The 24,094-nt window shown below is 45.4% G+C and overlaps 2 protein-coding genes and 1 long non-coding RNA gene across 5 annotated transcripts; 2 read left to right on the plus strand and 1 right to left on the minus strand.

Annotated features, from left to right (window-relative positions):
- Positions 1 to 7,280: 7,280 nt before the first annotated feature.
- LOC112902410 (UV-B-induced protein At3g17800, chloroplastic-like) lies at positions 7,281 to 10,697 on the plus strand. Of its 3 annotated transcripts, XM_025971479.1 has the most exons (4): positions 7,339 to 7,471; positions 7,757 to 7,962; positions 8,650 to 8,924; positions 9,706 to 10,697. In XM_025971479.1, the coding sequence occupies exons 3-4, from the start codon at positions 8,656 to 8,658 to the stop codon at positions 10,484 to 10,486; spliced, it is 1,050 nt and encodes a 349-aa protein (XP_025827264.1). In that variant the 5' UTR covers positions 7,339 to 7,471; positions 7,757 to 7,962; positions 8,650 to 8,655; the 3' UTR covers positions 10,487 to 10,697. The 3 variants fall into 3 exon arrangements, with proteins under 3 accessions (XP_025827262.1, XP_025827264.1, XP_025827263.1); XM_025971477.1 differs by lacking the exon at positions 7,757 to 7,962 and having other exon boundaries at positions 7,281 to 7,471; XM_025971478.1 differs by lacking the exon at positions 7,339 to 7,471 and having other exon boundaries at positions 7,564 to 7,962.
- A 3,221-nt stretch (positions 10,698 to 13,918) lies between these two features.
- On the minus strand, positions 13,919 to 17,802 carry LOC112902407 (serine hydroxymethyltransferase 4-like). The gene is made up of 4 exons (XM_025971473.1): positions 16,995 to 17,802; positions 15,700 to 16,090; positions 15,516 to 15,617; positions 13,919 to 14,478 (listed from the first exon to the last, which is right to left on the minus strand). The coding sequence occupies exons 1-4, from the start codon at positions 17,670 to 17,672 to the stop codon at positions 14,234 to 14,236; spliced, it is 1,416 nt and encodes a 471-aa protein (XP_025827258.1). The 5' UTR covers positions 17,673 to 17,802; the 3' UTR covers positions 13,919 to 14,233.
- A 33-nt stretch (positions 17,803 to 17,835) lies between these two features.
- Positions 17,836 to 20,256, plus strand: LOC112902408. The gene is made up of 2 exons (XR_003230574.1): positions 17,836 to 19,248; positions 19,328 to 20,256. It is a non-coding gene; the product is annotated as an uncharacterized LOC112902408 (long non-coding RNA).
- The last annotated feature ends 3,838 nt before the right edge of the window (positions 20,257 to 24,094 follow it).

The raw sequence follows: 24,094 nt of genomic DNA on the forward strand, positions 1-24,094 counted from the left end.
TTTCAGATGGTATAAATGAGAGCGATGCATCTGTTTGGCACTCGCGTTTATGTCATCTGAATTTTGGCTCTATGTTTCGACTTTCCACCATGAGTTTAATTCCGAATTTTTCCATAGTTAAAGGTTCTAAGTGCCATAGTTGTGTGCAGTCGAAGCAACCTCGAAAACCTCACAAGGTAGCAGAGGAGAGACATTTGGCACCTCTAGAACTCGTCTATTCAGATATCTGTGAGATGAATAGCGTGTTAACAGAAGGTGGAAAAAGATATTTCATGACCTTGATTGACGATGCAACTAGATTTTGCTATGTGTACTTACTGAAAATGAAAGATGAGGCTCTTAACTACTTTAAAATCTATAAGGCTGAAGTAGAAACCCAACTTGAGAAAAAGATCAAACGACTTAGGTCCGATCGAGGAGGTGAATATTTCTCTAACGATTTTGACTTATTCTGTGAGGAATATGGCATTATTCATGAGAGGACGCCTCCCTATTCACCCGAATCAAACGGGATTGCCGAAAGGAAGAATCGCATGTTGTCTGACTTGGCTAACGCCATGTTAGATACCGCTGGATTATCTAAGGCATGGTGGGGGGAGGCAGTATTGACTGCATGTTATGTCCTGAATAGAGTTCCCATGAAGAATAAGAAAAAGACTCCTTATGAGGAGTGGATTGGGAGAAGACCTACACTCTCTTACTTGCGCACTTGGGGTTGTTTGGCCAAGGTGAATGTACCAATCAACAAGAAGCGCAAGTTGGGACCTAAAATTGTAGATTGTATCTTTTTGGGTTATGCACATCATAGCATTGCTTATAGATTTCTAGTAGTTAAATCTGAGGTGCCTGACATGCATGTAAATTCACTGTTCGAGTCACGTGATGCTACTTTCTTTGAGAATATTTTTTCCTATGAAAGACTCGCATGTTATGAATGGAACAGTGAATACAACTCCTGAATCTGTTGAATTTTCTGAGCATGATGAACACACACTTGAATCAAATCATGAGGAGATTCACAGTGATGCTCCTAGGAGGAGCAAGAGGCCAAAGACTGCAAAGTCTTTTGGTGATGATTTCACTGTCTATCTCATAGATGATTCTCCCAAAACAATCACTGAGACATTCTCATCTCCTGATGCGGATGATTGGAAAGAAGCTGTCCGTAGCGAGATGGACTCCATTCTCTCCAATGGAACTTGGGAGCTAGTCGAAAGACCGTACGGTTGCAAACCGGTGGGTTGCAAGTGGGTGTTCAAGAAGAAGCTTAAGCCTGATGGTACTATTGACAAGTACAAGGCTCGTCTTGTGGCTAAGGGTTATACCCAGAAAGAAGGCGAAGATTTCTTTGATACTTACTCACCTGTTGCGAGATTGACCACTATTCGTGTGCTACTCTCCCTGGCTGCCTCGCATGGTCTTCTCATCTATCAGATGGATGTTAAGACAACTTTCCTCAACGGAGAGCTGGAAGAGGAAATCTACATGACACAGCCTGATGGGTTTGTAGTAGAGGGTCATCAGAATAAGGTGTGCAAGTTGTATAAATCTTTGTATGGCCTGAAGCAAGCACCTAAGCAATGGCAAGAGAAATTTAACTTAACACTCATATCAGCAGGCTTTAGTATCAATGAGGCTGATCGATGTGTGTATTACCGCTATGGTGGGGTCAAGGAGTTATATTGTGTTTGTATGTCGATGACATACTGATCTTTGGCACTAGTCTTGATATGATCAACAAGGTCAAGATATTCTTGTGTCGAAACTTTGATATGAAAGATCTTGGTGAGGCTGATGTTATTCTCAACATCAAGTTGATCCAGGGAGAGAATGGGATTACTCTTTCGCAATCACATTATGTGGAGAAAATGTTGAATCGGTTTGGCTATAAGGATAGCAAATCTAGTCCAACTCCCTATGATCCGAGCTTGATCCTTCGAAAGAACAAAAGAATTGGCGGAGACCAATTGAGATATTCACAGATAATTGGCTCACTCATGTATCTTGCGAGTGCAACGAGGCCTGATATCTCTTTTGCTGTTAGCAAGTTGAGCCGATTTACTAGTAATCCGGGAGATGATCATTGGCATGCGCTTGAGCGCGTAATGCACTACTTGGTGGGTACTGTGGAATACGGGATTCACTATTCCGGTTTTCCTACAGTATTGGAAGGATACAGTGATGCTAATTGGATATCGGATCTAGATGAGCTGTATGCCACCAGTGGATACATTTTCACTCTTGGCGGTGCAGCTGTTTCATGGAGATCATGCAAACAGACGATCCTGACGAGATCTCACAGCATTAGATACAGCTACAGTGGAAGCCGATTGGCTTCGTGAGCTCTTGATGGACTTACCTATTGTCGAGAAACCATTGCCGGCAATAATGATGAACTGTGACAATCAAGCTGTGATTGTCAAGGTAGACAGTTCAAAGGACAATATGAAGTCTTCAAGACATATCAAGAGATGCTTAAAATCAGTCAGAAAAATGAGAAACTCTGGAGTTATCACTGTGGGTTATGTCCACACTGAGAAAAATTTGGCTGATCCGTTTACCAAGGGGCTGTCACGTAATGTGATAGACAATGCATCCAAGGAGATGGGTTTGAGACCTGTATAAGCTATTCCTGAGTGGTAACCCAACCTATGTGATCGGAGATCCCATGAATTAGGATCTGGGAAGAACAAGCTAGAGGTTAGCATGAGAGTAAACTTTTATACTCACTCGAGAAGGATGCAATACTCTCGATTTCTGCATGGCAGGTTGGCATTGGCCTTAATGTATTCTGTTGGCTTTAATTAGCAAAGACGTTATCCTGCAGAATGTTCTTGAAAGAATACACCTATGTGAGCCCGACTGTTGGACGGTCGCAGTCTGTGAGATTCAGGTGATCTCTATTAAGCTCATGATGAGACCAGGGAGTATGACCTATATGCTCCAACCACGAAGTAGCCTACTGGAGGTCAAGTATCAGTTTGACTGTAAGTGAAACTCATTTGCACAAAACTTGCAATTCAAGGCTTAGTCCATTGTTCAAGTTGTGAATGAGTGTAACTTGTTGTTCTAGATGGAAGTTCAACTTAACAGTCTCCATTGAAACACTGATATATCAAACAACAGTGGGTTGAGGCAAAATCATAATGAGACTTTGAGATCTGGTGGGGGATTGTTGGAATATTTGGGCCTAGCCCATGTAAATCCAAATAATTCCTGTAAAATCTCAAAGGCCCATTAGTGCATAGGTGCATGGCAACAAGTTAGTCCCACCTTGCTAGTGGAGGTGGAGGGAACCTAACTTAAATAGTTGGATGCTCTCCATGCTCTTGCAAGTGTGGGTGAGAGGAACAAGGAAGAACACACACGCGCGCTCGCTCGCCTCGCCAGGCCGGGCTTGGGCGAAGGGCGAAGGGCGCGCGCACGCGACGTGCGCGTGAATGGTCCGCCAAAATCCGGGTCCAACCCTTGCGGGCGTGGGGCTTCTTTTTGCCGATCCGGTAAAGAGCCGATCGGCTCTCTCTGGTCTCGGGCGAAAGAGCCGATTGTTCTTCGGTCTCGGGCGAACTGCTAAGGCTGTAAAAGAACCGATCGTTCCCCATGATCGGCTCTTCAGACTCGGGCGAAAGAGCCGATTGTTTCCTATGAATCGGCTCTCTGGTCTCGGGCAAAGGCTGTAGAAAGCCCGGCGGCTTCCTTTTGCCACTTTGAATCTGTTACGGATTTCACGCGCGGATTTTTGGGACTCGTAACTGACTAGGTTTTGGGATGCCAAAACCCTAGCAGTTCTCCTGATAAATACGTACGGGTGCCGGCATATATAAGAAGCACAACGTAGAGAAAACCTACAACGCACAATACGCCTCAACCCGCCTATTGCGCCGCCGTGTACGCTACTTCATCCCGTTCGTCGGCGTGCACCGGCGATCGGGAGAGAAGGTCTCCGGAACCTCATCCTCAGCGATCCTGCACCAGGAGAGGGCGAATAAGGTTTTTGGGAAGCGCTCTGCGCGACTGCTCGAACGCTTCCACATCGCCGTCCTCTACGTCCTCGTCACCACGGCTCGTCTACCTCCTCGTCAGTGGGGCGCGACTCGGCGTCGTCAAGCGCGCGGAGGTGCTGTTCATCGCCGTCGTCATCTTTGCCTGGTTATTCCAGTCACGCAAGACACGTACGACTCTCTGTCCCTAACTATGCTTTTCATACCTAGTATGATCTGGTTAGGGTTGATATTGCTGCTGCAATATTTTATCTTAAATTACGTTATGAGCATATTTAGATTTATTCGTTTTCTGTACACAACTTTCATCGTGGTCATGATTTATCTTTGGATTATTTCTAAACTGAAACTCCTAATTTTTCCAACAGCATACAATACACTATTGAGGTGAGGTACTTCACCTTAGTGCTGCACATCTAGTAAGAAAAATTTCGGTGAGGAGGCAACGACTATTCTTTGGTGGATGAGCTTTCAGTGACTCAAGAAAAGAGAAATGCTATACCCTATTTAGGAAAACCCCTTTCCCTTTGTGTGCAATGAGATGATCAATCATTGTAGGTGCTAAATTTAATCTAAGGTGAGGAAGAAGTAGCTAGTAAGGTTCAGAGGATCTCAACTCTGGGGACATCATCAAACTGTTGTAGTTAGCAATGCCTTTTGTCCTCTCTCACTTCTTCTTATTCATCTTCATGAGCTTGCCCTTATGTATAACGCTTCACTAGTTGTTTATGAACCTCTATAGGCACCTCTTAAAATAATTCTAGGCTTAAATTCTTCTGCTAACTGATTTCAAATGCAAAGGGGAAAAATATATGGTCTATCCATGTATCATAAATACATTTATCCCTCTCTTTATCATTTTGTAAAAAAACTAAAAGAAATAGCAAACGATTATTCTGATCTTCTCCCCTCATGCAATTGTCAGCTAAGGTATTAAAATAAATATATGGATATATACAACTAATATGATCATTAGAATTACAATTCATCACCTGCTCACTAATTGTATTTATGAAAGGCAGTTCTGGTTTTCTCTCCTAGAACCTTTTGGATTACAAGCACTAGCACCTTCAATGGAAGATGCATTGCTTGAGGACTGGTGTAGCAAGGCATCAATTCTCTCATTATCCTATGGGTCTGGGGCCCTAGACACTTTGCAAACATAGAAACTGGGTCTGGAGCCCTAGACACTTTGCAAACATAGAAACTGTTGTGTTTTTGACGACATTGTAGTAAATATGCTTAGTGCCTTTGCTCCTTGTTGAAGAGGAGGCTCAGCTTTGGGCACGGCTGCAGCAAGATGGCTTTCCTTCTTGAGAGCCACTGCCACTTCAGACTAGGCTGCTCTAGGTCATTTTCCCCTAAGAAAAAGGCTTTGAGAACTTTAAGGGTGTGGGTGGGTGTAACCAGGATTCTATAACCTTTCGCAACTCTTCTTCACATATGAGAAAAAGAAAAAAAGAAGAAAAAAGAAGTCTAAGAATTGAACTATTCTTCCTCATACACGAAATAAACACCATGAGCACAAAGTCAGCTAGTTAAATAATGATTCAAAAGGTTATTTAGCAAGGACAAATAAAAAATAAAAAGGATCTAGTAGCGATCACATCAGGTTTGCTAAGGGTACGTTTTATTGCTTGCTATTATGCGGTAATCTTACTATAGATTCTTATATTACAGCTCAAAGAAGTTCTCATCCCATGTTGTACGAGGTACCTTTCTCTCAAATGCTATGCTAGAGTGTGTTTGGTTCGTGGGTTGAAGTGGCTCGAGTTGAGTCGAACCTACTTTTAGGGGGGTTTGGTTCAAAAGGTAGGAGGGTTGGGTTCACCAAAAGGGAATATCCCCTCCAGATGTGGGTCGGCCCAATCCCTCCGAATCGAGCGGATGAGAAGAACCCACATCGTCCCCGCCCGCTCGTCGGCTCCTCCATTAACTCGGCGCAGACGCAGGCGCGGGCTGCGTGGTGGCGAGTCAGGCAAAGGCGGCACGAAGCTAGGCAGCGGTGAGCTGCAGCAAGGGTGGCACCGTAGCCGGGCGACGACGATCTGGGCAGGGACGGCGCGAAGCTAGGCGGTGGCGAATCCCAGCAAGGGCGGCAGGGAGCTGGGCGGTAGCGGCCGGTGCAGGGGCAGCTCGGGGCCCAGGCGTTGACCAGTGCAAGGCTGCGCGGTGGTCGGGGCTGGGGCACCGTGGAGCCTGCGCGATGGCCGGGGTACCCCGTGCTGCGGTGAGCATTGTGGCGGTGCGTGGCGGGCAGGGGCGGGCGATGGTGAGTGCGGGGCAACGAGCATGGATGGTAGATGCATCTTGTGGGAGGAAGAGGAAGAAGGAAGAGTAGAGGAGGAAGAAGAAGAAGTGCATGACCATAGTAGAGATTGGCATGCGTGTCTTACATGTAAGACTGCTAGAAGTATGAAAATGCCATCTCAACCCATATCCAAGTACCTTGAACCAAACAAAAAAGAGGGATAACCTCAACCCGGAACCAAACATGAAATGGGACCACCCAACCTAAAAAGATACGGAACGGGTTCAACCCACCCCACGTAGTCCCGCAACCAAACACATACCTAGAGTTTCCAGAATCTCTAGAGTTAAAGTATAGAGATGAGCAGCTTACTCCCGCTATCCTAAAATAAGTGTTGTTTTACATTCAAATTTTATCCAATAAAGACTGTTATTTTAGGTTATAATGAGATCCATCTAATTAAAGCAATACCAAGTACTAAGAAAATATTGTATACGAAAACGGATAGAGCCAATCAAATAATTAGTTGACGTTACTTTTCTAGTTCCAATATATATGTATTCATTGAGGATCCAGAAAACTAAAAAAATAACACGGTTTTTAGTCACAATTGCTAGAAGTAACGAGGGGTAACAAGGTCATTTCTTAGGATGAGTAATGTGTGTGAAATTTTCTAAACCAACACTTATTTTGGGATGGAAGGAGTAAGCATGAATTTCTAGAGCTAGAGATCCTTAATTCTAGAAATCTTGTGCTGGAACTGTGCCAGACATCCTAATATTTTTCATTGCATCGTCATCTATTGCACTAAAATATCTAATAGTTTTAAAAAAATCTATAGTTTATAATAAAAGATCCACTGAAAAGGAAATTATAATCGGATTTCCTTATCGTGCGGCAGCCAAGCACTCGTCGCCACGTGCCCCACTTCACTCCGCCGCCCACCACACGCGCGGAGCACGGCAGCCGCTCGTGGTTTGACGCGAGCGCACCCCCGCACTGCGCCGCGCTGACTCGCCCCCGACGTTATCCAACTCCTACCCCTCCTCACCTGCCCACCACCTGCTCGTGCCATCCCACCACCACTCCCTGCATGGCTGCCCTTCGCCCGCGCCCAGCCGCCGCCGTAGCTTCCGCGGAACTCCGGCTGGCGGTCCAGCGAGGCGCCTGTCGCGCGTCAGCGGTGGCGTTCCGCTACTACCCCTGCTTGCAACTGCAGGTTCTTGAACTCGCCTTTGTTTTTCCCCCCGGTTCTTTGACAGCTTAGGTAGGGTGCTGAAATTGAAAGTGGTTTTAGTGAATTCGTGTAGGATCATGAGGGGTTGTTGCTACCTTGGGGCTTATGAACGCTGTGTTTGTATTGTTTGTGTGCTTGGTGCGTTTGGTACATGGAGGTATTAGTGGTTCTTGAGCCAAGCAGGAGAGGGATACTTGAATTTTTTTTTTCTTGAGATATGGATTTATTGAATTTAGGTGGCTTTAGATATTATCTTGCAAATCGCAGGTACTCCACCACCTCATGTTGGAAAGGCAACCTAGGGTGAATAGACCTTGTTGGGTCGTCCCTCTTATTCTTGTGGCGCGAATGTATTAGAAAAACTAACCGGGACAGTCTAACAGCTTGTAATTGGACCACAGCTCTCTTGTGTAGTTGTGTATTCGTGGAGGAAAAAAGAAAGGCAACTGGTTGATAAACACTTCATTTTTTAGGTGGGGTGAGACAATTTTCTTGGAGTCAATTTCCTGTTCAAATTATATGCTCTTATACATTAAAGTTCATTCTACAAATTGGACCCCAATGATAACTCATGGGCCTTTAATTGTATCTAAGTCATTTCATCAGGACAATGGAATTGTTAAAAGTCTGGGACATCTGTATGCAACTACAGGAGTGTTGCATATGAGTTGGTGCACCAGGCATCAAATGCTCAGATGTCCAATGCCTATTTACTGCCTTTTCACAAATAAGTCATTACCCTAGGTATTGCCTAAATGACATTTTCTATCTAAACTAAGGCATTCGAAACACAATAGAGACTCTTCACCTGAATTTATGCAACGAAAAAGAATTGTTTCAGCTGAATTGTAATCATGACTGTTCGTTCTGTTTTTGTGTGTGGTTATACAGTATAATTGCTGTAAGAGCAGATATAGCATGCATGTTAAATAGAGGTTTTGGAAATTGTAATCCCAAGAATATTTCATTGTGTACATGAGAATTGATTAAAAAGACAAATTAGATCTTACCATAATGCATACATTCTAGTATTTAAACTTTAAATTGCTTCATCTCTTCCACAGTAGTTATGGTTGAGCCATTTTTTTTTGGAATCTGCAACTTTGATTGTTTGATATGCATGTAGTAGCATGAAATGCCTCATCAACTTTAAAATGCAGGGGAATATGTTGAATTGGAGATCCAAATTCGCAACTAAGAAGTTATTGAGTACAGTAGCTTGTGCAAAGCCTGATGATTCTGAATTTGAAAGTGTGGATGCACCACTTGAGCCAGAAACATGGGAAGGGAGTTTTTTGTGTGGTCTGTTGAAGAACCTTCCACATATTTTTCTAGCTGCAGCAGCAAAGCAACTGCAAGAATTGTCTAACCAAAGAGAAGACACCTTGAACCGCTGGGAACATAGTATTGGTTCTAAAGAGGACTGCCTTCACAGGTCGGTACTTGCTGTCTGATTTAAATGGTAGGAAGCACGTACTCTCAGGAGTCGTATTTTTATCGTTCTTTTTTGGTACCATTCTAAGCGTACTGCCAGCAGTCATTCTGAGAACAAACAATGATGCTGTTCTGTGAACTTGTAGATATTTTTCATTTGAATGGGTACTTTATCTTGTATTGGTTATTCACTTACCAATAATAGTTGTCAGGTAAACCCTCCTTCTGTATGCTACTTGTCTTTTGAGAAAGAGTATGTCACCTTTAGCAACCACTCTGATAAATTAAGTAAATGCTTAAAATAGAGGTTGGGAAATACAAGGATATAGCATCTGGGTGCTGTATGTTGCAACTGAGACTCATATTCTGATCAAGATCATGTTACTTGAAGTTTGGTGATGATTAGAAACTGGATCAAGCTGAAACCTGTTGCCTTAGTTGTATTTCGTCTGATTGAGTTATAGAATTGTAGACTTATCATGTATATAAAATAGTAGACCAAATGAAGAGTGTGAAACCATGGACTAATATATGATTGGTGCGACTTTGCTGATGTTGTGTGTATTATGTGTATTATATGTACCCTCAAGAGTATCATTGCAAGAATCCACGGAATCTAGCTCGCAAAATGCATTAAGGATCATATCAATCAGTGACCTAGTATGGTTCAAACACTACAGAACCCAAAATGTTCCTAGTGTTTTTACTAAATTGGTGGTTCTGTTGACTTTTTGTATTGTATTTGTTTTTTATAACTGACTTGTTGGAACCCTGGCAAATAGGAGGATTGCTGAGCTGAAGGAGCAAGAGTGTCAAACAGCTATTGAGGACATCATGTACATGCTGATTGTTTATAAGTTTTTCAAGATTGAAGTTCCAATGGTTCCAAATTTGTCGAAGCTCATCAGCAACAGAAGATTGCAGTTATGGCCACCAAGGGAGACAGATCTCGAGTCCATTCATGGACCTGAGGTACTAGAACTAATTAGGGAACACTTGACTAGCATTATCAGATGGGTACATAGAAATGGTCCCAAGATCAATCGCTCAACACTTCGCATTAAAAGACTGCAATTTGGTCGGATATATTCCGCTTCAATAATGTATGGATACTTCCTGAAATCTGTCAGCATCAGGCATCGTTTGGAGCTGACTCTCACTCGCTCAGAAGAACTTCCTCCTCAAATTCAATTTCTGAATGCTCAATTTACAAATAAACAAGAACAGGAAGAGGCTGTTGGAGGCTCTGGAGAAGTGTCATCTTCTTCGAAACCAAGTTCAGTTGTCAACCCGCATGACTTGAAGGGTTACATGATGGGATTTGACCCTAAGACTTTGCAGCTTTGTGCGAAGCTGCGCTCTTGTGAAGCTGCTAATCTCATTGAGAGGCACAGCTGGGCTCTTTTTGGACAGAACATGGAACCCACCCAAGAGAATGATGAAGCGGTTATACTTGACCCTTCGTCCCTAAAAAGACTACTACTTGAAGCCATTGCATTTGGTTCCTTCCTTTGGGATGTCGAAGATTATGTGGACGAGATTTATAAGTTGTCGGATAGCTGAAGGAAGTGCTGCAGAAAGCTTCTGCCACCTTGTAGATGTCAGCCGGAAGATGAGTTGCTGAAGTTTTTCCTGGAGCCTTGTATATATGACTAGCTGTGTACATGTATAGATGCCTTCATCTCAAATTTGCCTCATTTTGGGGGGGTGCTTTAGATGTGTCCTACAAATCAATACTAGTGCAAAGTTTTTTAATCTAAAGTTATGTTCTATATCTCGTAAGTTGCCTTCACATGTAAATCTCCATGGTTTAGATTTCAAAAAGCATCAACTTATTACCATTGAGGACACCTGACATAATTTTGCAGGGCTAAGATCTTAAACATCTTGGACTGCTGCGTGCCTAGTTATAGCCAGGACTATCAGGCATCCCAAGCTTGCTGCAGCCAGGCAGGCAACTTGACATAACGTGACCACATGAGCTGCCAAACACTCATGATGGCCCCTGATCACAGGGGCCCGAATTCTGAATTCAGACCCATCAGTTGTCTACCACAAAGTCAGATGTCAAGAGTAAACCTCTACCTGGATTAAAAGTTCCAGCAAAAAAATAATGACCTGATGGTCTTGATGAAACTTTACAAAACAACATTACATGAAGAACAAAACAGCACTAGAGAAATTATTGTCCCAAGCATTTGCAAGTTCTTCATCTTTCTCCTAAGGTACTCCGTAACATACATCCTCTCCCCTTTTGATATTTCCAGTTCCAGGAGGATACAGCGGCAGTTGCCTACAACTGGCTCTCCGGCACTGCATTTAAGGCCAGCCTCATCCACTACCTCGCTTCTCACAGGACAAGGGAGAGAGAAAGCCCAGCAGCCCTCCATCAAGATCAAGAAAACAGCAAAGATCCAGTGCGCAGAGAGAGAGAGAGAGAGAGAGAGAGAGAGAGAGAGACTATGACACTCTGAACAAGAAAGATAGAGATAGATCTCAGTCAGTCTCCTACAATGCCGGCAACCACCAAGCTGATCTTGCTCTTCAGAGCATGGGCGGCAGCGTCGCTCCTGCTGATTCTGGTGCTTGCCCTCCATGGGAGGAGAGGCCACTGCGCCGGCCTGAGCTTGGACGCGGAGATGGAAATGGACTCGGAGGCGCACCGGCGGCTGCTGTGGGAGGCGACCACCGGCCGGCGTTACATCAGCTACGACGCGCTGAGGGGCGATGTGGTGCCGTGCTCCAGGACCGGGGTGCCCTACTACAACTGCAGGATCTCGACCACCGCCAACCCCTACACCAGGGGCTGCGAGAGCATCACCAGGTGCAGGGACGCAGGTCGCTAGATGGATGGTTCTGGCAACTGCAATGTGTTGCTAATTATGTGTGTTCTTTTCTGTTTTCTCTCTCACTTTTGTTGGTCCTTCCTCTGCTGGAATATTAGTAAGTGTAGTATGGGAGGTTTAATTGATGAGTTTCATGTTTGAGGATGCCCTTAGATTTCTAATCACCTCAAATCTTTGGCTCCTAGTGTGGAGGTGAATGTTTGTATGTGGTTATGTGAGATTGGACTGGAGCTGAACGGAGGAGCCTGTTACAGTTGCATCAAGTACCGATGCAAGATGATGATGAACAATGCTATATATTATATGAATAAAGGAAAAAGAGAGAGAGAATCTATTTGAGAATACGCAGCTAATTTTCTTCCTCTCGCTTTACCACTCCGTTCACCTCTACTAGGTTTACTGAGAAATGTAATGTCATCACATGGGGAACCTGTGATGTTAAAGTTTCGTAAAGAGATTTTGATCGGGAATATGCAACTAATGTCATAGAGATAAGAAGCTTTGAGAAATAAACCTTTTTTTAAAAAAAGATTCCAAAATTTCAGCAATAAATTAGTAATGACCTATAATGTTGTTGGAAAAAGGAGGAAATTTTGGTAAAGCAAAAGCATGACTTCATTCTTCCTAATGTGCTGTGCTGAATGAACCACACCAGGAAATGTCAGCGTCGTGCCTTTCAGCATAGCTGCGACTGAAAATGCACGCTGTGCTGTATTCAGCCACCCATCGCTTCTTCATTCATAGCTCACATGGATCCACCGACAACAAGCTGCAGGGTTTTTTCCTTTTTATTTTTTAACTGCCAAGAGCACGCCCGGTTGGGCCCGGGTCCTTACAATAAATTGACTGTTGTTTGCAGCCGGCAGTACGAATATATAGGTCAACTATAGGTATCAGTTCCTGTGCATGCCGACATTGGCCAGTTCTCGCCCTATAACCTTGTTTGTGGTTAGCTGCTGCTCCAAATTCATGTTGACACTGGCTCGCAGGCCACTGCAAGTTTTAGCAACTGTCATAGGAGGTGTAGTGTTCCGAACTGAAGGTTTGTAATTTCTGTTGGCTTATTTATTCTGCAACCTGTGATCATGGCGACGCCAACGCTCCCCTGGGGCACTGAGTCCGTGGATCCCCCTGATCATGTCGTCCCAGAGTCGCGATCTCCCGCTCCCGGATCCGTGGACGCCTCCGGAATGAAACGTTGCGGCGAGCACCGACGCATCGCCATTATGGGCTCCGGTCCGGTGGACGCCAACCTACACCAACCGTGCCATTCAGATCGCCGTATGATTAATCTGCCGAGCCCTAGCAGAGACGCGGCCGGCGTATGGCAAGGCCGATTGGCCGAACGTGCCATGCACATACGCACACATCCAGAGCCGGGCGGGACACTTCGGCCCTGTTTGGTAACATTGACCTGTTTGGTTTTAGCTTCAGTTGCACCTTATTTCACCTAAATCGAGATACTATAGGGTGAACCTGTTTTATCGTGCTAAAATGAACTAGAAACTGGGTAAAACTAGGTTTTCTAGCTCCAGCAGCTTTAACTTCGCTAATGAAGCTATTTTGGATGAAGCTATGCCAAACGGGTTTAAAAATAAATCCCATCACATCGGATATTTAATCTAAATATAGGCTAATTTCAAAATCCATTGCATAAATAGATACTAATTCGCGAGACAAATCTATTAAGTCTAATTAGTCCATAATTTGATAATATTTTGCTACAGTAAACATATACTGTGCTAATTTGATAATGTTTTACTACAGTAATGATAAATTAATTAGATTTAATGAATTAATCTCGTAAATTAATCTCTATTTATATAATTAAATCATATTTAGTTTCCCTAACTGGTACCAAATACGAACATCTTTGATATGAACATCCAATGTCCGATAGGATACGGACTAAATAAGTTACTGCTTCGTGGTAGCATTAAACTCAGCAACAAAAGCGCGTCAAAGATCTTCACGTTGTGACACCTCACTCCATCCACAATACTATTCTCTTTCAGGTCAGGTTCTGTACACGCCTCCAGCGCAAGGATTTCCCAAAACTCAGTTTACCCCTTAACTAAGGAACATATTCAGCAGCCCAGCACCAAAATAATCAATCGACCACGATGGCAAGATATGAGGGCACAAGGAATTGTAGGAATGGTAATCTCGCATGATAATCAATCGACCATTGAATTATTATTGGCAAACACCTGACTCTCACATTACCATAGGATTCCGACCGAAACAGCTCCTATAAGAAGAAAACCTGAAACACCGAGGAAGGCGACCAAACCAGAGGTGCAGGGGGGCACTTATGAGCCTATCCTGCTGACAGGGTAGACAAAATCCATACGGTGTCATCATCATCGTCATGGGCGTGGTGGCGCAGCTCCATGCACCCTGCCCCGCTGCGAAGAAAGACATTTGTACAGGAGGGCCTTGCCTAGCCGGGCAGAGGAGGCATCTACTCCTTGTACTTCATGCTCTCGAGGGTGAACCCAGGCATGTCAAAGGAGTCGGCGAACTTCTCCACCTCAGCCTTGAGGTTCTCGATGTCCTTGTTGTTCACTAGGCCCTTGTTGAAGTCCTTGAGGAGCTTGCCATGCTCCTTTTGGATGTTCAGGCAGATGGTCACCGCCTGGTGGAGGAACTCCCCGATCTGCTCAAAGTCTTTCTCCACCAGACCCCGCGAGGTCATTGCGGGGGCGCCTGAAAACCATAGCAACAATACATGAGAAATATTGTTTAACCATTCCAGTAAAGTTGTAAACTAGTATCAGGTATGTAACAACAAATATTTTATACTGAAGAATGGGGTGCAGTATTTTCTTGTATGCCATTGTTTTCCAGTAGAGTTCTTAGCCGTGTTAAGTGTTGACATGTACTTTCAGGGTAAAGCATTAGCTGAAGAATGACAGTGGACTTCAAGGTCCAAGCACAAACCTTGGATGTCTTATGGGAAAATGTCTTTTTCTAGGACATATGTAAAACCGAGGAGTTTACAGCACCAACAAAGAAAGGTTTGAATCTTTGACAACCAACTCAATAACATTTGCAAGAGCTACACCACTTATGTGTAGGAAAATGTGAAGAGTCAAGTGAAATGGAGCCAAAATTATTAATCTATCAGCAATAATTGAAGATATTGAATGGTTCATCAGGAGTACAGTCGCCTTTCACATGGAACAAGGACAAAAAAAAGCACAAGTACCAAACACTCCATATGGATTTTGGACAAACGGTCCATACAATACACTTGCAATGCAGAATTTAAAATATGTCATTTGGCAAAGAAGGACATGTCAATCAGGCATCTGTCCAAAAATATGGAAATCATTTTGGGGCTGCTTGGTTTAGGAATAAATTTGCAATGGGGCGGAGGCCAAGTCAAATTTGGCATTCTAGAAACAGGGCAATCAATTTGGTGGCCAAGATTTTATCCTATCAGCGACCAAAATGAACTGGGTGACCAAATGAGACTGTTGCAAAGACAAATTTTGGTCCCAAAGCAAAATGATGGCCAAAGTTGGTAAAAGTAGCCAAATTTTGGCTTGCCAACCATGGGCACACTAGGGGTCAACGCACAACTAAAAAAATTTATAGACCTATCATCTATTCATCATTAAGAAGAGAGGCTACTAAATAACAACCCAATTTTTCAAACTGCCATGTGAATAACAACGTTGTAACAATTTATTGAGGGTTGCACCACAACAGTCGTAATAAAGAATTTAAATGATACTAACCAATGCGGATACCACCCGGAGACAATGCACTGCTGTCACCAAAGACAGCATTCTTGTTCAATGTGATGTGGCAAAGGTCACAGAGCTTTTCAACCTTGTTTCCTGCAGATATAAGGCATCATTAGAACAAGTTATAATGTGTCCTCTAGAAAATGAAGCCCAATAAGATTGCTGATTTGCATACCAGTCAAGCCAAGAGGGCGGAGATCCCAGAGCACAAGGTGGTTCTCAGTTCCATCAGTCACCATCTTGTAGCCCTTGCTCATGAGATAGTTCCCAATGGCAACAGCATTCGCCTTCACTTGCTTTGCATAGGCCTTGAAGCCAGGTGTCATAGTTTGCTGCAAAGCCACAGCAAGTGCAGCAATCTGGTGGTTGTGAGGGCCACCTTGCAGAGATGGGAATACCGCAAAGTTGATCTTGTCTTCATAGTCATACAGAGCACCCTCAGGCTGACCCTTCTTGGGGGGCTTGGGGCCTTTCCTGTAGAAGATCATGCCAGCCCTTGGCCCACGGAGAGACTTGTGTGTGGTAGTGGTTACCACATCACAATACTCAAAAGGATTTGCAGCTTCCTGAAATGGAGGAACGCAAATTATGATATTTTTTTGTTCTGCTAACTAAGCATTTGTTTGTAGTGAATAATCTCACCAAGTCTCCTCCAGTATTCAAAGAAGGATGATATACAAGGAATAGGAAAATAATATCACCTTTCTGTATTATGTCCCTCAAATAGTGTGGTAGCTAAGTTGATACATTAAAGTAAGGAGCCCATAGGTACAACGAGTAAGAAATCTATGTGCCTCATATTACAGCAGATTGTTTGTGAGATTCCACTGCATCACCTATATATGCATGATCATTGCAGAACAAAAGTAGACCAAACGTGTGGACATGCACGAGCCCAAATTTGAATAGCAGTAATGTGAACAAGAACACCTACGTACTAGTTCTCTAATATATTGCTGTAAAAGAGGGCAAACTATTGAGGACTCCAGCAATGTTTCAATTGGTTCGGTGAGCATCTGAGTGCACTTCCTAAAGCAGGATCACATCCATTGAGAATACTTCAAAAAATGAAAACAGATGGAATATCAGAGCTATCACCATCAAAGGAATATATTCAGACAAACTGAAGCAGGCAAAATTTCAATGTCCACGATTATAAGCCACATTTAGTATTTACAGAACAAGACACGGACAAGACACGGCATAAAACACTAGACAGAATGCATCCATATAAAATTTTCCTAAAATTAGTAAACGTGCAAAACACAAAGATCTAATATATATGATATTAAATAATCCAACATGTCGATCAACATCCGCCAGTCGCTAGATAGCCTAGATTCGATCCCAAGTAGAACCCAAACTACCACACCTGTCAGATCCAACTAATTGCCATTTCAAAGGGAATGCAAGATGAAATTCCATGAAAGCAACTATCTAATCGAGAACAATTTATCAGCGATATTATACCTGCGCGGCGACGAGCCCGCTGATGTGCGCCATGTCGCAGAGCAGAAGTGCCCCGACCTTGTCGGCGACGGCCCTGAGCCTGGCGTAGTCCCAGTCCCTCGGGTACGCGCTGCCACCGCAGATGATGAGCTTGGGGCGGAAGTCGAGGGCCTTCTCCTCGAGCTTCTCGTAGTCGATGTACCCGGTGGTGGCGCTCACCTTGTACGGCAGGCTCTCGAAGTAGATCGAGGTGGCGGAGATCTTCTTCCCGCCGGAGGTGTAGTACCCGTGGGTGAGGTGCCCGCCGGAAGGGAGGTCAAGGCCCATGATCCGGTCGTGCGGGTTGAGCAGCGCGGTGTAGGCGGCGAAGTTGGCGGGGGAGCCCGAGTAGGGCTGCACGTTGACGCCCCAGGAGGCTGGGTCGAGGCGGAAGGCGGCGAGCGCGCGGGAGCGGCAGAGGTTCTCGATCTCGTCGATGACGTCGTTGCCGCCGTAGTAGCGGGCGCCGGGCATGCCCTCGGAGTACTTGTTGGTGAGCGGGGAGCCGAGCGCCTCCATGACGGCGAAGGAGGTGAAGTTCTCGGAGGCGATGAGCTCGATGCCGCGCCGCTGGCGCCGCTTCTCGCGCTCCAGGAGGTCGTAGATCTCCGGGTCGGCGCCGGCGAGCGGCGTCAGACCCCATGCGGCGACGGGGTCCATGGCGGCTGCGGCGGCGGCAGCGGGCACGGGAGTGGTGACGGCGAGGAGGGGGAGAAGGCGGAGGGGACAACGGGGTGGGGAGCGGTGGAGGCAGGAGGGGGCGCGGGGATATATAGCGGTGGTGCACGGGAGGAGGGCGCGTGTGCACATGTGAGAGGTGGGTGGTCGTGGGAGTGGGTGCGAGTGCAGACGAGGTGCTCGACGGAATGCTTGCGGTGGTGGTGGCGCGGGCGCGCGGTGGGGGTTGGTGCGGGTGCGAGACGGGGGTCGTTGGGTCGGGCTGGGTCGTTATGGGCCGGGCTGGTGTTAGATGGCAAGGGTTCTAACACCGGTCTCAGTGCTGGTTTCATCAGCAATTATGAACCTGCCACGTAGGCATTTTTGTGACACGGTACTAGATTAATGAAGGGAGAGGGGGAGCGTTTCATCCAGGATCTCCGCTGCGCCGGTGGAAATCCTGTGCCTCGCCATTCCTTCCTCCCGCCAATGTCCCGCGCGGCGAGTGCAAATCTCCCATGCGACAAATTCTTCGCGCTATCCCCACCCCAATTTCTGAGTTTCTCCAGCGCACATATATGGAAGCCCCTTCCAATCTTGATTTTTTTCCTATCGAATCTCAGCTCCGCCCCCTTCCAATCTCGTCTCCTCCCCCTTCCAATCTCTGACGGGAGTGGCGTTGGTGCCTCCCTAGCGCCTCGTCGTGCTCCTATGGCGAGCAAACAGAAGAAGGGTGGCTCAAGGAACAGACCGGTCAACCTAGAATCGCCGCCGCTGCCACCATCTTCTATGCCACCACCATCTGCTACGCCCCTTGCATGGCCGCCGCAAGCTGCTGCGCCCTTACCGCCATATGCATCATGGTGGCCGGGATCTGGTGCTGGGAATCTTGGAGGTCAATCCACTTCTATGAATCCATGGTAAGATTCCTCATGTTTTCAGTTTGTGCATCGGTAGGGAACCACTCATATGTTCTGCTTGAAGTACAATATTTTGGTGATTGGTGGGTCTGTCGAGTGCATTGGATGTCTAGCGTATTTTTTCTCTTGTAGTGATTGTAACATATTTGCATTGAGTTAGAACTGACACACAAGTTGATTGAACTTTGTGATTGCAATCGGATTCACTGTCTAAACTTGATATATGCTGCCCAACTTAATAATCTGGATGGAAATTTCTTGCTTTTTAAGGTCCGTAGACAACAATGTTTTCATTATTTACCTCAATGAATATTGGAGTTGTTCATCCTTTGATTCACCACAAGATATGAACTCCCCTGTTGCCTTAACCATGATAGCTACAGACTGGCAGTTATTTTGCACATTTTATCATGTTCATAAATCTACCGCTGCAACCAATTGGAGAAAATTCCCATTTTGTTGGGGTTGCAAAGAGCATGAATCCACCATCTCTAGCAACTACACCAACAGGTAGGGTCAGTATTGACATTGATGTCGATGATGGTGTGGAAGCAAGTAGGGGTGTGAAGAAAAGATTTTGGTCACATGATGAGGAAGTGAGACTGGTAATTACATGACTCCTGTCCATATGATGGTATACATGAAGTAGTTCTGAACTGGTAATTACATGACTCCTGTCCATATGATGGTATACATGAAGTAGTTCTGATGTTAAGTTCCTAAATTTCTTATGTGCAGGCAAGTGCTTGGCTGAACACTTCTAAAGACCCTATTCATGGTAATGACAAGAAAAGTGATTCATTTTGGGTCAAATCACTGAGAAATTTAACAAGGACACCCAACCAGATCGTATTAGGGATACTAACCAACTGAAGGTCCACTGGTCACGGCTAAGCACAGTGATTAACGAGTTCAATGGCTATTGGAGTTCGGTCTGTAAAATGAATAAGAGTGGATACTCAGACGACCAACTGATGGATGAAACACAAAGGAGGTTTACCAACAAGAATAAAAACCCTTTTGCACATGTGCACTGGTGGAGGATCCTAAAGAATGAACCAAAATGGTATACTTCTATTGTTCAGGCAGAGAAAGATAAAAGCAAGACTATAGAAATTGATGACAGAGGGGAACCACGCCCTATCGGCAGAGAAGCAGCCAAGCCAGAGCACAAAGGAAACGAAAGGCTGAAGAACTTATGGATGGTATTGTCATTCTCGGAGATAACATAAACAAAATAGTTGAAGTTGCACAAGAGCGCAAAAAGGAGCGAGAAAAAGCTTCAGAGGCACAGCTTGAGATCTCAAGAATTAACCTGAAGGTTGTGAAGGAGCAAAAGGAAGTAAAATTGCTACAAGCTTACAATTCTCTGCTGATCCAGGACACAAGTAATATGACTGATGAAGAAAAGGCTAGCCGAGCGAAGATATTGCAATGGATGCAGAAGAAAATTATGGCTGCTGATGAGGAAGCATGAGGCATATATTCTCAGGAAGTCACATGATCTGCAGGTCGATGTCTTGTAAAATGAGTTCTGTTGCACTTATCTTTTTTTAGATCAAGTATTGGTCACTTTTGTTTTGGTGAATGTGATTGTGAACTGCATATGTAAACTGAATTTGAAGTGCATTTCAATTTATCCTATTTCTGCTCCATTTACATGTGAACTGAATTTGAACGGCTACATTTACATGTGAATGTGAATCAAATGTGAAACTGCTACATGTGAACGTGAACCACACGTGAAACTGTTTTATTAACATGTGAAAATGAACCTGCTGTGAAACTGCTCCACTAGTCATGTCACCAATATATATCAAGTGCGTCGCCATCCCTCGTGCATCCTCGGCAGCTTTTTTTTTCTCCTCTACTACAGTTTGTTTGTTCGTCGGCAACACAAGCGGCATCAAGTTCATTTCTGCTTGTTCATCTGTTTTTCCTTTCAGCTTTGTTCTGCCATTTCTTTTCAATTTAGTTAACTTCGGAACGTGTACTCCTATCGTTTAGGAGATGTCAGATGAAGAGGTTGATAATCTAAATCTAGCAAGCAACACTATTGACCTGTTGGATGACTACATCAAAGAGAAGGACCTCATAGATGACCTAATCAGTGAAGCTACTGTGGCCACGAAGGCTAGTGTCAACGCTATTGCAGAAGCTGCATTTGATCATCGATTGCATTCGAGGAAATATATCATCAGGCCACGGGAGGAATATCATCAACTTCTAGTGAATGATTATTTCTCGGAGAATCCTCTCTATCCGCTTAATATTTTTCGCCGATGATTTTGCATGTCTAGGCCACTATTTTTACGCATTGTCGATGCCTTAGGAAAATGGTCTGATTACTTCACTGCAAGGTTGGATGCTGTCGGTTGACAAGGGCTGACACCACTACAAAAATGTACGGCAGCGATTTGATAGTTGGCTAATGGCAGTGCGGCGGATCATCTAGATGAGTCTCTAAAGATTGGTGAGACAACTTCTATGGAGGCGATAAGTATTTTGTCGAGGGTGTTATAGCTGTATTTGGTGGGAAATATTTGAGACACCCCACTATGGAAGATGTCGAGTGTTTGCTCAAAATTGGTGATAGAAGAGGTTTTCTTGAAATGTTTGGTAGTATTGACTATATGCATTGGCAATGGGAAAGATGTCCAAATGCATGGAAGGGTCAATTTACTCAAGGTGATCAAAAAGTCCCAACTATAATTCTTGAGGCCATGGCATCACATAATCTTTGGATCTGGCATGCATTGTTTAGAGTTGCAGGTTCTAACAATGATATCAATGTTCTGAACCACTCTACTTTATTTATTGAAGAACTAAAGGGACAAACACCTAGAGTACAATATATAGTCAATGGGAAGCAATACAACACATGTTACTATCTTGCGGATGGTATATACCCGGAATGGGCTGTATTTGTGAAGTCAATATCCATGCCCATCTCCGACAAGGACAAGTTATTTGCACAAGAACAAGAAGGGAAGAGAAAGGATATTGAACGTGCTTTTGGAGTATTGCGTCATTGATGGAGTGTTCTGAAAAAACCAGCCCGCCTGTACGATCATGGTCAACTTGAGAAAGTGGTGTTAGCTTGCATTATACTTCACAATATGATAGTTGAAGATGAAAAATAAGAAGATATTGAAGAGAATCTTGATCTAAATGAGCCTCCTAGTACAGCGATGGTCCAAGCACCAGAATTCTCTCCTGATGACTACGTTCCATTTGAAAGGGTGCTATAAAAAGATGATGATATTTGAGATCGTTCGGCTCATGCGCAACTAAAGAACAACTTGGTGGAGCACATTTGGAACAAGCTCGGGCATCGTCAAAATTAATCTAGAGATTAAGATATATTATGTGTAATCATTTTCGTATATTCAACTATCTAATATCGTACAAATATATGGTATTAATCATATTATTTTACCATATTTAATTATCTAATATCCTACGAACACTTAATTTAGATTCAATTGCAAAAATAGCTATAGAATCCTCATGGCACACTTGATCACAACACAATGTAAAAAGTAAATGCTGTATCTTCTCTATGAATCTGTGCCATGAAACTGTGCACTGAGAGTGACAGTTTCATTTCATTCCATTGAAAAGCTGACGTGGCTGAGTTGGTAACTATGCCCATGAAACTGCTACTGAGATTGGCCTAAGAGATGTATTGAAAAACACATTTATACATCCTCTCAAAGAAAACACATTTATATAATTTCAAAAAGAAATAATAGAACAAGCCAATATTTCGGTGGTTGGGATGAGCGCCCACCATCAGTGTTCGAACCCTTCTTAGCATTGATTTTTGTAATTTATTTTGCAATTTTTATTACAGCCTCACATGTATCTATGTTCTTTTCTTTTCCTATACTATAAAGGTTGAAAACAATTCAAAACGGAAGGCGGGATATCGCACGTTGGAGAGTATTTCTGAAAAAAATTAATATTTTTTCTTACCGTCCCGTTCGCTTACCCGCCCACGCTCACCCCGTCTGTTCCGCACGGCCTTGGGTCTTCGTTGTTGTACCACGCCGGCGGGACGGCGACAAGGTGATGGTCTCGGGCTACAGGATCACACAAGAATCTCAAGGCTTGGGTCGGCTGCCGCTGGCCTCGCTCCTGGCCGCGCGGTGTGTGTGCAGGCGCTGGAGGGACCTCACTGTCGCCCCGCAGTTCCTGCAGATGCGCCGCGAGGAGCAGGGGACCGGGACCCGCTCCGGGCGCCGTGGCTGTTCCTGTTCGGGGTCGACGGCGACGTCGGGTGGGACGCCGCGCCTGCCCCGGTCGTGCACGCGCACCGGTGGCGTCCCCAGCGCTTGGAGAAGCGGCGTAGGAATTGGGGATCAACCCCGGGAGGACGTGGCGCGGGGAAGGGAGGCCTCTCTCCCGGGTCCGCGCGCTCGCCGCCGCGCTCCGTGCCCGCCTAGCGTCTCCCGCGGCGACGTCGCCTTTGTCCTCGCGCTTCCCGGCGTCCATGTCCCCGTGCTCTACTACGCGCTCATGGCCGTCGGCACCGTCATGTCCCCAGCTAATCCGGCCCTCACCGCCGGCGAGATCTCCGGCCTCGTCACGCTCTCCGGCCCCTCCGTCGCCTTCGCCGTCAAGGCCACCGCAGGCAAGCTCCCTCCCGGCGAAGGCGGCACGCCCCCCTGCGGCGCGGGCGCGGCCGCTCAACCACGCGCAGGCGCTGGTCGGCCCGCACTGCGCGGCGCCGTCGCCGGCGCGCTTCTGCTCCGCGTCAGCTCGCCGGGGCACGTCGGCAGGGCGTACGCGCTCCGCCTCGCCGGCCGCGACTTCTCAGCAAACCCATTCAGAGAGGCAGCCATGGCGGAAGAGCAGAGGAGCAGCGGAGTGCGGGTGTGCGTCACCGGAGGCGCCGGGTTCATCGACTCCTGGCTCGTCAAAAAGCTCCTCGAGAGAGGCTACACCGTCCACGCCACCCTCCGGAACACAGGTGCACGAGCTCCACCGTTTCCATGGCGGCTCATCAGTCATCACTTCGATCCGCGCAAAAGGAGTGGATCGGCCCTTGTTCGTGCTTGCCTGGTTCGAAGATCCCAATTGGATTCATCTGGTGGCCGTGCAGGAGACGAGAAGAAGGCGGGGATGCTGCGGCGGCTGGTCCCCGGCGCGGCCAAGCGGCTGCGGCTGTCGGCGATCGCCGGGTGCCAGTTCGTCTTCCTCCTTGCCACCCCATTCGGGCTCCAAGCCGCCGGCAACAGGGTGCAGTATTTAAATCACATGATCAGTAGCCACCGGCCAGGAGCTCTATTCGGGCTTATTTTCTTGGATCATGTGATTTTGATCAAACATGGGCTTTCTTCTGATTTAAATTTCTTTTTTCTGCTGCTCGTGACAACCCCTGATCATGTTGGGTTGGATGTTGTTCCTGAAAAATTGTGCATTCTATTTGCTTCCTTTCAAAATTATATAGAGTTGATGAGAATCTTGCCTACAACATTAGTGTAGAAGTTTTGCTTGTGC

Source organism: Panicum hallii, chromosome 8 (assembly GCF_002211085.1).
Source record: "Panicum hallii strain FIL2 chromosome 8, PHallii_v3.1, whole genome shotgun sequence".
Classification (NCBI taxonomy): domain Eukaryota; kingdom Viridiplantae; phylum Streptophyta; class Magnoliopsida; order Poales; family Poaceae; genus Panicum; species Panicum hallii.

Excerpts from the sequence above, each read along its gene's own strand:
- LOC112902407 (XM_025971473.1), bottom strand. The coding sequence starts at position 17,672 with ATGGACCCCGTCGCCGCATGGGGTCTGACGCCGCTCGCCGGCGCCGAC. Across the intron at positions 15,618-15,699 it reads CCGCCCTCTTGGCTTGACTG|GAAACAAGGTTGAAAAGCTC; the intron begins GTATGCAAATCA and ends TTATATCTGCAG. Across the intron at positions 14,479-15,515 it reads TCCGGGTGGTATCCGCATTG|GCGCCCCCGCAATGACCTCG; the intron begins GTTAGTATCATT and ends TATGGTTTTCAG.
- LOC112902410 (XM_025971477.1), top strand. The coding sequence starts at position 7,346 with ATGGCTGCCCTTCGCCCGCGCCCAGCCGCCGCCGTAGCTTCCGCGGAA. Across the intron at positions 7,472-8,649 it reads ACCCCTGCTTGCAACTGCAG|GGGAATATGTTGAATTGGAG; the intron begins GTTCTTGAACTC and ends TTTAAAATGCAG. Across the intron at positions 8,925-9,705 it reads AAAGAGGACTGCCTTCACAG|GAGGATTGCTGAGCTGAAGG; the intron begins GTCGGTACTTGC and ends CCTGGCAAATAG.